This window comes from Indicator indicator, chromosome 1 (genome assembly GCF_027791375.1).
Source record: "Indicator indicator isolate 239-I01 chromosome 1, UM_Iind_1.1, whole genome shotgun sequence".
In the NCBI taxonomy this organism is placed as follows: Eukaryota; Metazoa; Chordata; class Aves; order Piciformes; family Indicatoridae; genus Indicator; species Indicator indicator.
Window position 1 is genome coordinate 66851062 of NC_072010.1, and position 14355 is coordinate 66865416.

The following is a 14355-nucleotide window of genomic DNA, read 5'->3' on the forward strand; positions in this document are numbered from 1 at the left end:
CATGGCGCCGCGGCGGGGGCCGCACCCGGCCTCCCTCCAGACAGAGCGCTTTGCCCGCCGGCCTTCGCAGTGGAGGGATGGAGGAAGCAGCAGCCGTCGCGCGTTACGCAACTTCCCGCGCAACCGCACAGAGCACCAGGAGCCCACGAGCCGCCCCAAAGCGGCTACTTCCACCTGCTGGGCGGGGCCTCGTCCGCCCTCGCGCATGCGCCCCTGGAAAGGCTGGGAGCGGGAGTGCGCAGCTGCTGAGGCGAGGGTAGGCGGGGCGGGGACGGGGCGGAATGGCATGTGAGAGTATACCCTCATTAACGGGGGAAAAAGACCTCCAAGATCGTCAAATCCAACCGTCAACCCGACATCGCCATGGCTCCTAAACCATGCACCGAAGTGTCACGGCTACACGCTTTCCGAGCACTTCCAGAGACATTCCACCACTTGCCTGGGCGAAAGAATGAGAGCTGGCAACGGCCTCGGCCCAGTCTGGCCGATTCCAGTGCCGGGCCGGTGACGTACCAGTGCCGGGCCGGTGACGTACGTTCTGTCGTCGTTCCCCGCGAGGCCGCTCGCCAGAGCCAGGAACGGTTGAAGGGTGCAGGTCACCCAAGTGGACTGGCTTGGACCGATAACGTGAGCAAGGCAGGGGTAGGAGCAAAGGTTAAAGGTTGTCAGCCTCCGTAGGAAGCCAAGCTGCCTTGGCTTTGTGTTCTTGTAAATTCTACGAGGGAAATGGCCATTGCAACGTTGTTATTAGATCAGCTTCCATTCGTGTGTGGGCTTTACACTGTCACAGAAAGTGTTTGTGTGTGCAAAACCAAAATTCAGTACGTTCATTGAAACATTATGGAATCATGCAGTGGTTTGGTTTGGAATGGTCCTTCAAGACCACTTCAGGACCACTGGCTCTGTCTTTGAAGAAGCATCATTAAAAATTTCTCCCATTCTCAATCTCAAGCAACCCATGAACAGCCATACAATTCCTGCTACACCCGCAAAATACTGATTGATATTACCATCTTTGTCAGAAAATAAAAAACCAAAAACCAACCCAGCTTGTTCCTGCAAGGAGACCAACAGCATCTATGTAATCCAATCCCCCAACTGAAAGAATTAACCTTCTTTTATTATTTCTTCTATTAACGGTGATTCATTTAGACATTGGAATTAATTGCCTAAGAAGAAATGGTATCTATTTTTAAGTACTTTATTTAATACTATGTCTATAACCATGATTGCCAAACAATTCATCAGCACATGCCAGGCTGCATAACAAAGGTCTTGGTGCCAGTGCAGAGGACAACGCTGGAGTTGGCTCACTGGCAAAAATTACTGCCCTTCAGCTGATGGGGAGGCACAGAAAGTTGCCTTCATACAGATGAGATTCAGTGCCATGATACTGTTTACCATCTTTCACCCATGACTGTAGAAGTGGCACCCAGCATGTTGTCACCAGACTAGGAAGGCAGCTAACCAGGAGGAAGTTGCCTGTATTGCTATCCCTGCAACCTGACTGCTCAGTTCACTACCTACCTGTTGGAACAGAGCACAGGGCTTGCCACTGCCAGCAGCAGAAAAGCTTTAGGCTCAGCTTCTCCACTACAGCTACATTCACTGGGTTTTCTGAAGTGCTCTCTACTGTTAGTCTAAGCAGGGGCTTGTAAAGGAATCTCTCTTGCCCATGCATGATTAATCCCATGCAGCAGAAAGGGGCAAAGCTTCTTAGACATCCATTCCCACATTTCAGGCTCACAGCCTTCTTTGAGAATGTCCCCAATCTCCAGGTGACTGCATCCACTCCAGCTAGGAGGCCCCCACCTGGGAGCTGCCCCCGCCCCACAGTGTTTCAGAGTCCAAAGTCCCATAGATCCTCATCAGCATGCAACTCCACAACTGGAGAGATGGGAGCATTGCAGAGCATCAGCCAAGTTCTGTCTAGTGGAAAACCTTTGGCACCAGCACTGACAATTTATTTGGAACAAGGGCTGATCACAGTAGGAGTGGGAGGGTAAACCAAGGCAGCATTAACTCGCTTGCTGCCGGTTCTTGGGACAGATGATCTCTATCAGGCCCTCTGGTCTCAGCTGACTCGGTAGTTCCCCTGGAAAAGTGTGGGGGTTGGGTGACACTCTTTTAAGGCACTTTGAAAAGAGGACGTGCACAGTGTAGTACAGACCCAGCCATTCCTGGAGCAGGACATTCAGTTCAAAGTGCCTTAAAAGAGAGTCAGCCGAGACCAGAATCAGTCAGTGCTGGTGCCAAAGGTTTTCCACTAGACAGAACTTGGCCGATGCTCTGCAGTGCTCCCATCTCTCCAGTTGTGGAGTTGCATGCTGACGAGGATCGATGGGACTTTGGACACTGAAAGACTGTGGGGTGGGGGCAGCCGCCAGGTGGGGACCTCCTAGCTGAAGTGGATGCAGTCACCTGGAGATTGGGGACAACAAGGCATGAAGCAAACGAAAGCTGTGTTTACAAGCAAAACTACAATCTACAATGGAATGCAATGAATATGTACAAAATATACAATATTTACAGATATTTACCATTAACAAACAGCACAAAGACCCCCCTGGCCAAAGACCAGGGGAGCTGCAACAGCTTCTCTCTCCCTGCCTTCCCCTTGCCCCCCTGTACAAAAGAGACAAGAGACAGAAGCAGAGAAGTTAAGACCAGTCGCAACAAAAAGCAATGTAGCCAAGGTCAGTAAAGCCAGTATCTCCCAGCCTGAGGAAGCGAGGAGGTTGTTTTGGGAACTAAATCTTATGGCAGATATCTCTTCAGTGGGATTGTTTAGAATGATCTTTGTTTTCCTTTTTACACCCAATAGTGATTTATTTACATTCTACTACTTTCTGCTCAAGATGTGTGAAAAAATTTTAAAGGCATAGCCTAAAACTACCACAGAGAGACCTAGCAGGGCTCGTGTGTAGAAAAACAATAAACTCTGCCTCTTTCAGGATAGTATGTGCAGCTATACAAAATATCTTTAATTCTGACAGGCCAGGAAGTGTGCTTCAGCACCAGAGCCTGTAATTCTCCAGGCTGCCTAATTGCTAGCTTACTCCTTGGCTCTATTTTGCAGCTGCTTTTAATTAATCCTCTTCATGACAATGTCTAGGGGTATTATTTATATGACAGTTCACCCCAAAGACAGCTCCCAAATCAGTGGTATGGGTTTGGGGAACCGTCCACTGGACTCAGGACTTGAATAAAAGAATTTCACCATGAGGGTGATTAAATAGTGGAACATATTGCCCACAAAGGTCTGTGAAATCTCCCTTGGTTGAGATACTCACAGCTCGGCTGAACCAGACTTTCAGTACTTATCCAGCTTTGAAATTAGACCTGCTTTGAGCAGATGGTTGAAGCAGTTGAGCTCTAGTAGTCCCTTCCAACCAACATTTTTCCATGAGTCAGGAATTTTCCATGATCAGGCTTTGAACCCTCAAGTACCCTCAGATGCTCTTAGCACTACATCGAAGAGTATGAGATACACATGCTCATGTTCATGAAATAAAACCTGCTGCTTTAGTGAACTTTAGCATGGCATTGGCTGTCAGCAACTTGGAAACAGAAAAAAGCTATCCCATGTTAGGGCTGCTGGGCTACCATTCGACAGGAGGCCAGTGGCTGCACTGGCCACTGTTGTAGATGGATGTAACCCCAAGCAATGTGATCTGAGCCAGGTCTTAGCAATTTAGCCTCAGTTAGGGGCACTTCTGTTACGGGGTGCTCCAAACCCCTTTTCCCCCACCTTCATCGACGGAGGTTTGAATGGGGGAGGACAAAGCTGCAAAATTGCCTTTCCCTCCCCACTGGGGGCTTGGGGGAAAGGTAAAAAAGGTGCCCATTCTTCCCATTGGGAGCTGAAGCCCCTCACATGTATCCACCTGTGGGAGAAACCCGTGCTGGGATTTGGAGCTGATTGGCTGGGTTCTTCATGCCCAGTATATATTGGCACTGGACACATTGTCTAGGGGAATCTTATATAGAGAAAGCGATCTGGGCTCTCATTTTTGGCTCTTATTTTTGGATCAGTTTTGGCGCTCATTTTAGACTATCTGCTCTCGTTCTGGATTTGTGGCAAAATTGAAGCGATCAGCACTCGAACCTGGCTTCTCCCTGGTCATGCCTGCCGTGGAGTCCTGCTTCCTGCCTGCTGCTGGAGTGACCCTGCCTGCTGAAAAACTTGCAGCTGTTCACTGGAACAGGCTGGCAGTGCAGCTTCACTTGCACTGCTCAGACAGTGCTGCTCCACGAGTTTTGCCTCGTGGCAGCTGTGTCTAAGGACACTTTAATTTTGGTGGGTCCCTTTTCCTTTGGATTTGTGCCGCATTATCCACAAATTGGATTATAAACTTGCAGTTCTGGAGCCTGCCACCAAAGAAAGACCCTAAGGACCATGTCCAAATTCCTGCTTCGTCCTCATGAGTAAAACTGGCATTCTCAGCTTTCCCTAAGGTCCTGGCTTGCCTCTGATTTTATAAGTGGGGTAATGCTATTTTGTGGCTTCGCCTTTTCCATTTTCTGAATTCTCTAACTTGTACGAAAGTTGCCTGTAAGCATCCTTGTAGGACCTGTAAATAAATCAGTTTTGTACCTAATTTTGGGGTGGGGTTTTCAGGATAATAAAGATAACTATATTTTTATAATTCCTGCCTCGTTAAGTAATGCTGTGCATACACAGACTGAAGGGAAGTAAGTACAGTCAGTATCACATGAAAAACCTAGAAGTAAATTACAGTTTAAAGGAAGCATTGCTGAGTATGCTTTACTCGATGCATGGCACAGTCCAAAATCCCAACAGGGATGCTAGTTATGTAAATGTTTCTGGGGACATTTTAAGCACAGTCAGGACTGCATTCAGTTGAATGCTGTGGCATTCAGTAACTATGTAGGATAAAACAGCCCCAAAATACCCATCTTAGCATCAAACTGGAAGTTCGGGGCAACAATTTCACTACAGTCAAAGGAGGAGAGAAAAAATGATAGGAAGGTGAATGTTTTAAATACAGACAAGATACTTTCTTTAGGAAAAGCTAGCAACTGTGTCAGTTCAGAAAATATCCACAAGAACGAAACTGTTTTTGGGAGAAAATACTGGAAGATTGGAGAGGAGGATTGTAAACATGCTCCAGTCACTTGCAGCATATAGATCATTCTAATTGTTTCTATCTTGGTGTGTTCAGATAACACAGATAATGCTTTATACAGTGTGCCTGAGATTCTTGCCCTGCTGTGGGCAAGATGAAAGCATAGTGGCAAACTACACCTGCAAAAGTCCCTGATATACAGGCAAAAGCAGCAGAGTCATAAAGCTTTTTTGCTCTCTATCAAGGACCAAGCTCTGCAGTGCTTGTTCCTCACCTATGTGCCCAGGTGCTGCTGCAGAGGTCCCCTGGTTTGCGAGGTATCAAGAATAAATTTATTACTATTTGCATTTCAGTCACAGTTTCGTAGCTGTTCTCACATCCTGCCTGTTCCGGCTCACACATTTCTTTATGAATCAAATTGCAGTTTCTGTGGTAAACCCAAGAACTAACTACAGTGGGATATTTAGGAAAGGCTTGTCTCCTTTAAATCAGGATAATAAGGAAGTATTTACATACAGCCACAGATAAAGGTATAGGGAACCAAGACAATCTAGTTGCTTTCTCCCCCTTCTCAAGTATTCATTTAAGAGAGGTGATAATAGGTTTAATAACATAGCCTTTATTGATGACATTGGAAAGCAGACACTTTAAAGCAACTGATCTTTCACAAACATGAAAAAAAGTTTTATTTCCTATCATGTAATTACATAAAATTTAAGTCACTAATATAAAAAATAATAAAAAAACCCAGTTTGCATACTTTATAATGTAGTACCATCAAAAAGTCCTAAGTAACTGTATTTTCTATAAGGGGAAAATAAACCCAAATTTGCATGGAGAGAAGTCAATAGGAGAAAAAAATTGAATGTATAAGGAATTCTGATGATTTGTGAGCTCAGTTCTTGAGGATGGCTCACAAAATAGATCCTAGCAGGATCAAATTTTGTCTATTTACACTTATAGGTGTAAAAGTAATATTGCTAGTTAACTGAACTACTCATTTTTAGTATTGTTCTGAAAACTAAGGAAGTCTAGAAGATAAATTTTAAGCTCAGGTGTTTTACATTTGAAACAAAACACTTCTCACATCCTGTATAGTTAAGGCAAAGTATGTTAACTTTTGCATTGCATTTAGTTTCAGCATAAAAATATGAAATAAAAAATAAAACTACATATGTATCTATATATATAACAGAACACTGTTATGTATGGTCCAGCAGAGTAAGGCACAAAAAGTAAATAGATTGCAAAAGCATATATAAAAGTTAATGTGTTACATAGCGAAATTCAAGTAGTTCTGAGTATGCTCATTTCTTGCATCAGGAATACATATTTTATGTAGGTATTTCATGCTAGTGTGCAATGATTCATCATGTAAGCATAATCTATCAGAAGTAGGTAATTTATGCACTGACTCTACTTAGAGATCTGAAACTTTTCAAACCATGTGAAACAAGGCTCCTTAATGAGATGACCTGGCAAAAAATCCAAGCATGAATTTTTTTCCATGAGGCAAAGTATGTTGTTTTTTTGTCCAAGTCCCTTGACTAGGGCAAGTTTTATGTGCATGCATAACATGAAGGTTAATACGTTCATTAATGTAAATGGCAATGCATGCCCCTATAGCTGAACACATTTGCACAGTTTGTTTTCACAGGTATTCACAAGCAAGTTTCCTCTTTGTAAAACTCAAGAGAGATGAGTGCAGAATAGGTCACCTGCATCAGTTCAACTGCAGTATCAGTGACGTCTTTCAGGGGAGCTGGTGTTTAGTTTGGAAGTATGGTCTATTTATCAAAAGTTAAACATACACTTACAGAGAATAGAGAACCTTAAGATACTTCAATTTGACAGAAGGCATACATCATTTGTTGTCTGATTGCAGCCTCCCCAACCCTAGCCAAGTAATATATGTAAGATTTTCACAAAGGTAGTGGAGAACAGATGAAGTCTTTACTTCCTTCCCAAAGTTTCAGCTAGTTTCTTCAGTCTTTTCTTCAGCTCCAGAGGAAACTTCTCATAGCACTTTTTGCAGACAGGCTTCATATCGAACTCAACAAATTTATTCCTAAAAAAAAAAAAACAAATAAAAACCAGACAAAATTTTAGCAGCAGAAACAGTGAAAAAGAATTTTAAAGAAATACCCTATTAAATGTGCACAGGCAAAAAATTACAACTGTAACTTATATATGAAGTTACTTTTGCAAAGTTATACACTGTAGACAGTAATTATTACAGTGCCCTAAGCTATGGACCTTTTACTGGAATGTCCAACTTTATTAACCACGCCACCTAAAAAGCCTTTCAAATCTAACTGTAGAGCTAAACAGACTAAACCAAAAGATAATAGAATAATGAATTAATATTTCAAGGTGCAGCTGTGTGAAAAATATTTTAGTTTTGATTGCCTTAAATTCATGCAAGAATTTAAAAGAAAAGCATCCTTAGCACTGACCAAAGAAGAAAGGAGCAGAGGTGGTGGCAAGAAGGAAAAAAACTTTACAGACAGATTGCTTTTTTCTTTTTCTGCTTCTCTTTATCCTTTGCTTCACGTTCCCGTTTGGCAAGTCGTCGCTTAAATTCATCTGGCATTTTCTCATAACAGTGTTTGCAGACAGGTTTTAGGTCAATTTCAACAAACTTATCCCTTTAGAGTTAAACATAGAAAAAATCAAGGACAGAAAAGGAAAAGAGTTAAGAAGACCTAAGGAAGGAAGACCTAAACAGACAGTTGAAAGTTATATTAAGTGGAACAACAGGAAGAAAGACACACGTATTTTCTCAATGCTGCTTTTATGTGTTTTAAGTGTTTTGGATTGTCATTCTTTAGGTATTGTCCAGTTCCAAACTGCTGTAACAGTTACAGCAACAGCTACACTTTGAAGATAACCACTGTTAAGTTTTGAAGGCATCACACATCAATGCACTTACTTGAGCGTTAACTTAGTGTTGCAGGTTGAACAAGCGAAGCAGTTCACACACCATGCTTTATTCAGAGCAGACACAACTGGGGTGATGGAAAAAAACCAGAAATTATTAGTGTTACTAAACAACAAAAAAGTTATTACAAAAAATGTTAAGTTCAGAAGTTCATGAGGCATGAAGAACAGTCATTTGATTCTTCTATCACAATGGTAACAATAATACTGGAAGACTAAAAAGGCACATATGAGTGTAGTGTAGCAGGACTGGAACATTGCTAAAGCTGTCTCTGAGGCAAGATGAGTTTATCTATTGCTGCCTCCTGTTTCTTGCTTTCTCCTCTTTTCATAGCATGCTGACCTCAGGCAACTGTTCTATGAGGTAGTGTTTCCAACTTAATCAGGAATTTCTTTCAGCTGAAGAGCAATCCAGTAAAATTGTGTTTATGCTTTCATTTGGTTTCATGTCTGGGATCCAGTTCAGACTTGCAGTGGCATCAACACTAGCACTTGCCCAGCCCAAGAAAATCATTTGAATCCATCAGGCAAGACACTGCTGGTAAATCAGCACTACCAAGGTGAAAAAAAAAATATGGATTTGTGGGATACATTACTTGATCACAAGTAATTTGATATATTTTTATTCGTTGCTTCAGAGAGAAGGTAACTATTTTCTTTTTGTTCTGTATCTGAATCTGTTTCCTGTTTGTCCTCTTTTTCAATATACCTTCCCACTTTTCCCTGACAAAATTTACCTCTCTTCTTAATCTAAGTTAGAAGACAGTGGTTTTTCTCATAAAATACAATAATTTGTCAACAAGAAACAGAGCGTTGTCATGCAAAGCTTTTTCCCTGCATTATGGAGCAAGCACTTCCACAGATGCTGAAATAGTACTGGTCAGATGAAAGCCTTTGCTCCCAAGCAAACTGCAATACGGTCAGACACCCCACTGAAAAACTGCTGCCACTGATGTTTGTTTCACCAGACAGAACAATATTGGATACTCAAAATTTGTAACAGCAGCATCTAATCTGTGTGCAGAGATGAAAGAGGAAATGTAACTGAAGACATAAGTTGAAAATAAATAAATTACTACATTACACTATATTCTGTTCAGTTTGGAGACCAAAACATACAATATGGGTGTTCGATTATATGGTGAAAGGTTAGAATTATACAGAGATGTAGTTATCAGAGAAGGCTGAATTTATTCATTCACCTCAAGTTCCAGCTCAGCTCATTCTAGTAGGATTTTATGGAAGAGGAAGCCACTGTTTCCTCTAAAGCATTTTGGATTGTCATTCTTTAGGTATTGTCCAGTTCAGAAAATATGGGGAAGGCACATCTCTGGAATGTACGTCTCACCCTATAGTTACATGACTATAAAGTAGTTTATGTCCTTTTTTACACACTAGAGGTTTCCTCCTGCTTTGCTAATGGCTTTGGCTTAGGTGAGGCTAACATTGGTATAATAGCATATAGGCCCTCAAAACACATTCCAGAGTGACATGTCTACATGTTTTTTGAACACCTCTGGGGATGGGAACTCCAACACCTCCCTGGGCAGCCTGTTCCAATACCCAACCACTCTTTCAGTGAAGAAATTTTATATTATATCCAATCCAAACTTCCCCTGGCACAACTTGAAGCTATTTCCTCTCATCCTGTTGCTAGTTATTTGGGAGAATCCATAGAATCATAGAATAGAATCATAGAATAGAATCAACAAGGTTGGAAAAGCCCTCAGAGATCATCAAGTCCAACCTATCACCCAGCACCTCATGACTAAGTTAACCATGGTTTCAAGTGCCACATCCGATCCTTTTTTGAACACCTCCAGGGACAGTGACTCCACCACCTCCCTGGGCAGCACATTCCAATGGCAGATCACTTTCTGTGAAGAACTTTCTCCTCACCTCAAGCCCCCATTGCATTACAGTGTCCTTTGTTGTAGAGAGAAATAAGGTCTCCTCTCAGCCTCCTCCAGACTAAACAATCCCAGTTCCCTCAGCCATTCCTCATTAGATTTGTTCACCAGGCACTTCACCAGCTTCATTGCCCTTCTCTGGACACATTCCAGCACCTCAATGCCCTTCTTGTAGTGAGGTGTGGCCTCACCAGTACTGAGTACAGGGGCACAATCACTTCCCTACTCCGTCTGGCCACACTATTCCTGATACAGGCCAGGATGCTGTTAGACTTCTTGGCTACCTGAGCATACTGCTGGCTCATGTTCAACCAGCACCCCCAGGTCTTTCGCTACTGAGCAGCTTTCAAACCACTCTTCCCCAAGCCTGTAGTGTTGCATGGGGTTGTTAAGACTGAAGTGCAGGATCTGGTACTTGGCCTTGTTAAACCTCATACAACTGACCTTGGTCCATTGATCCTCAGCCTGTATTTTCAAAAGACATAGATAGATAGATAGATAGATAGATAGATAGATAGATAGATAGATAGATAGATAGATAGATAGACAGACAGACAGGTAAATAGAAACCAAACTGACATCATGGGAACTAGGCATTTTTTAAAAATCCCTTAGTGTCCACCCAGGTCTTTCATATGTAAACACTTTTTCAAGTTTGGTTCATGATTCACAAATTCATTTGATGAGATGCCTAAGGGTCATTCTCACCCTTGCATGTATTCTTTTTTGAAGCTGATGAGGCAGGAAGTCACTTCTGTGTATCTGCTAGTGACATGCTATTTGCATGTCACTAAGGTTTGCAGTTGACCACTGTTCTCTTAAGCCACTGGGTAGTCTCCTATCATCATGAAACACATGCTGTGAAATTTTTTTACCATTTGATCTCAGAATAATCAGCACTAAACAAATTTCTGATCAAGAGAATGTTTTTGGTTTGTGTTTTTTTTTTAATGAAAACAATCAAGGATTCTACAGGGGGTGGAAAGGCTGCTTTCCTCTTGCTTCCCCTTCCAAAGAGCTTCCATCAGAAAGGAACAGTAAGGAAAGAGGCAAGTACTTACCATCTCCTTCAATCACACGGTTGCAATGGAAACAAACATCACCAAATAGCTGAAGAGGAAAGATAAATAATTAATTTTTAATGTAATAATTTGAGGGTAACTTCTCAAACTAACAAAATAACTATATTTCAGCTGATAGGCAAAATAGCTTTTCTACTTATTTCAGTCAAATAAAGAGAGTGCTGGCAAGTCTGGTTTAGTTTTCCAAGTACATTCTGCATGTTCTCATCACAAAAAAATCTTTGTAATATTAAAGATTAAAACATTTTCTTACATCTGTTTGATCCTCTGTAAATGAAGTTTTACTTTGTTTTAAACATTTCTCTAATCCTGAACACTTAAAATACAGCAGTTGGCACCACCCACTCATTGTTACTAACCAGCCAGTTCAACATTTGGACTTAAATGCATGACTAGAACAATGTATTAATGTTTCTGGCAAAAAGTGTAAGAAAGTGTTATTTTTATTAAATAAAATAAAATAAAATTAGATTTTAAAAAAAGGAAGAACATTTAGGCCAAACATTATTTCTTCTATTTCCAGTCTTAACATTTGCCCACAATATAACAATTAAGAAGTGGTCATAATTTCATGTTTATTCTAGCTGTAGTAGTTAACAGTAAAAGATATTCACTCTACATACAGCTCTTGTCTGGTATATGTACTCACCACATCATGGGTGCAACACTATTACTACTACTGTCACGGAATTTGTCTGCAAGTATGCCACCAACATTTCAACCATCTGCCCTTTATCACTGATAAATTAAGACAATACCTGTAATTAGCACATGCCTTACAACTCCCAAATGTAACCCCTACTCTTGTATTTCTATAAGCTAGGAGGTGGATGTTGACACAACACAAGACAGCTTTCCAGTACCAAAGGTCCATATATCATAGCACTGGACTAAATCGAGGCAGTCTGGAGAAAGATGGTACCATGGTGTGTAACTCCTATATAAATTCAAGTGGTCACTAGGTGGTGTCATCTGACAAATTTAGTTCTCAAGTCTTCAGCAACCAAACTGCATGAGCTGGGTGATGCCGTGTATGCTAACAGTCATCTTAGAGAAGCAGCTGGAGGGAAAACCACATTACTCACTAGGTCTTCATCTTAAACCACAGCTACTGAGTGGCCATCTTCTTTAGTTTCTCGGGAAAGACTGGGTGTGATTTGCTGCTCTGATGTCACAGATACATAAAGGCTCGTAACAGCTGTACCTAAGTACCACTAGGCTTGAAGAATAACTCAGTACTGATTGCCCTGGATAGCTTTTATGAAATATCACAGAATCACAGTGTATCAGAGGTTGAAAGGGACCTCAAGAGATCATCAGGTCCAACCACCCTGCCAGAGCAGGATCACTTAGGATAGTCCGTACAGGAATGCATCCAGGTGGGTTTTGAAAGTCTCCAGAGAAGGAGACTCCACAACCCTTCTGGGGAGCCTGTTCCAGTGCTCTGTCACCCTCACTGTAAAGAAGTTTCTCCTCATGTTGAGGTGAAATCTTCCATGTTCAAATTTGAACCCATTGTTCCTTGTCTTATCACTGTGAACCACTGAAAAGAGCCTGGCCCCCTCCATTTGACACCCACCCCTCAGATATTTATAGACATTGATCAGATCCCCTCTCAGTCTTCTCTTCTCCAGACTACATAGCCCCAGGGATCTCAGTCTCTCTTCATAGGGGAGATGCTCAAGTCCCCTAATCATCCTCATGGCTCTCTGTTGCATTCTCTCCAGCAAGTCTCTGTCTCTCTTGAACTGGGGAGCCCAAAACTGGACACAGTATTGCAGGTGTGGTCTCACCAGGGCAGAGCAGAGAGGTAGAAGAACTTCCCTAGACCTGCAGTTTTCTTTCTCAGTACCATGTATGCTCATGCACAGAGAAACCTACATAAATTAATTGCAACACCACATTGGCTAGTTGGTATTACACCCAGAGGTGCCAACAAGAAAATAAAAGAATGTCCATAGTTTTCCAGCTCTATCTGTAAAACCAATACATGAGTTTACCAATTAACATAATTTTAAAAAATGCACAACCTTACCTGATTGTAGTGGGTTTCACAATATGCCAAGCCTTTTCTCTCGTAATGACGATGACCCAGGAATGGCTTTTCACATTTTGCACAAACAAAATGCTACAAACAAAATAACATACTTTAAAAAAAAATGGAAGTAATGGTATTTCTTCCAAAGAGTAAACCAACCAAGGCAAGTATTGAACATGACTGAAATCTGCTGAGTTAGCTGTGTAATCTGGAAAAGGAGAGTTGAAGGTTTTTGTTTCTAAATTTTGACCACTGAAATAGTGTTCCTTTTAATGTTGTCAACATTTCAATCCAAAAGTTATGCCCCAAAAAATTAAAAAAAAATCAAGCAAAGTAACTGTCATATGTTATTAATGAATAGTACAAAGAGATACTAAATAATGTGCACTATCATTACACTCTTGAGAAGAAAGCCTTTTCTGGAGGATATTTTCAAAGCAACAAAAGGGATAAAGTTTATCTTTCTAATTGAAATGGAAGATGTAGAAGTAAATCTTGTACATAGCCTTAAAATATGGTAATCACAGGTAAGTATGTCAGTGTTTATGTTTGTAAAAGAGAATATATATAATCTGATGTTTACCTCCACATGCCATTGTTTGCCCATAGCATTCACCACACGGCCTTCAATTGGTCTTCTACATGCCCCACAGATAGGGACACCCATTTTGTCATGGCAAGGCAAGCAATATAATTCTCCCTTCAACTCACGAGCATCAGCAGTAAGTTCCTTCCTGTTCAAAAGTTAATGAATTGGAAGTATGAATAAAGGACAATGTCAACTCTTGAGAGTTTCTTAAAAGAAAAAAAAATTAGCGTTTGATTTAGAAATTATATTTGGACCATAATTTGTACATATATTTGGACAGTAATTTGTACATTACTGCAGCAGCATCAAATACAACGTAATTCAAGACTAATCACAGTAAACTAAGAAGAGACTGATAAGAAAGATGCACTAAGTCTCTCTGAAAATAGCTCCTGAGCTATTGTCATTACTTATCCTGGTTATGTGTCACAAATCCATTTGTGCAAGCTGTAGACATATTTGGTTTACATTTTGGCACTCTTATCACCAGTTTATTTTAGATTTGTGTAACTGTAACTGGAAGTAAATGTAGTCCTCTCCATCTAGGTATATTCAGATCAGACTTCGTTGTAGCACTGAAATGGTGGCTGCTTTTGCTCTAGAAATAAATAACTAATAATCTGTGCTATATTCTACAATGCTCCATGGTCTGTGCATCAGAGCAGGATGTAGAAATGTGCAGCTTTGTGCATTGCAGTTGCAGAAG

The 14355-nt window shown here is 41.3% G+C and overlaps 1 protein-coding gene across 1 annotated transcript in view; it reads right to left on the reverse strand.

The window, feature by feature from the left end:
• Window positions 1-6577: 6577 nt before the first annotated feature.
• The window catches only part of LIMS1 (LIM zinc finger domain containing 1), a 37098-nt gene continuing 29320 nt past the window's right edge, over window positions 6578-14355 (reverse strand). Inside the window, exons 6-10 of the mRNA XM_054399098.1 lie at window positions 13644-13794; window positions 13058-13150; window positions 11002-11050; window positions 8023-8098; window positions 6578-7158 (exon numbers count right to left, since the gene is read on the reverse strand). Of these exons, the coding sequence (XP_054255073.1) occupies window positions 7044-7158; window positions 8023-8098; window positions 11002-11050; window positions 13058-13150; window positions 13644-13794 (484 nt within the window). The 3' untranslated portion in view covers window positions 6578-7043. The remainder of the gene's footprint in view (window positions 7159-8022; window positions 8099-11001; window positions 11051-13057; window positions 13151-13643; window positions 13795-14355) is intronic.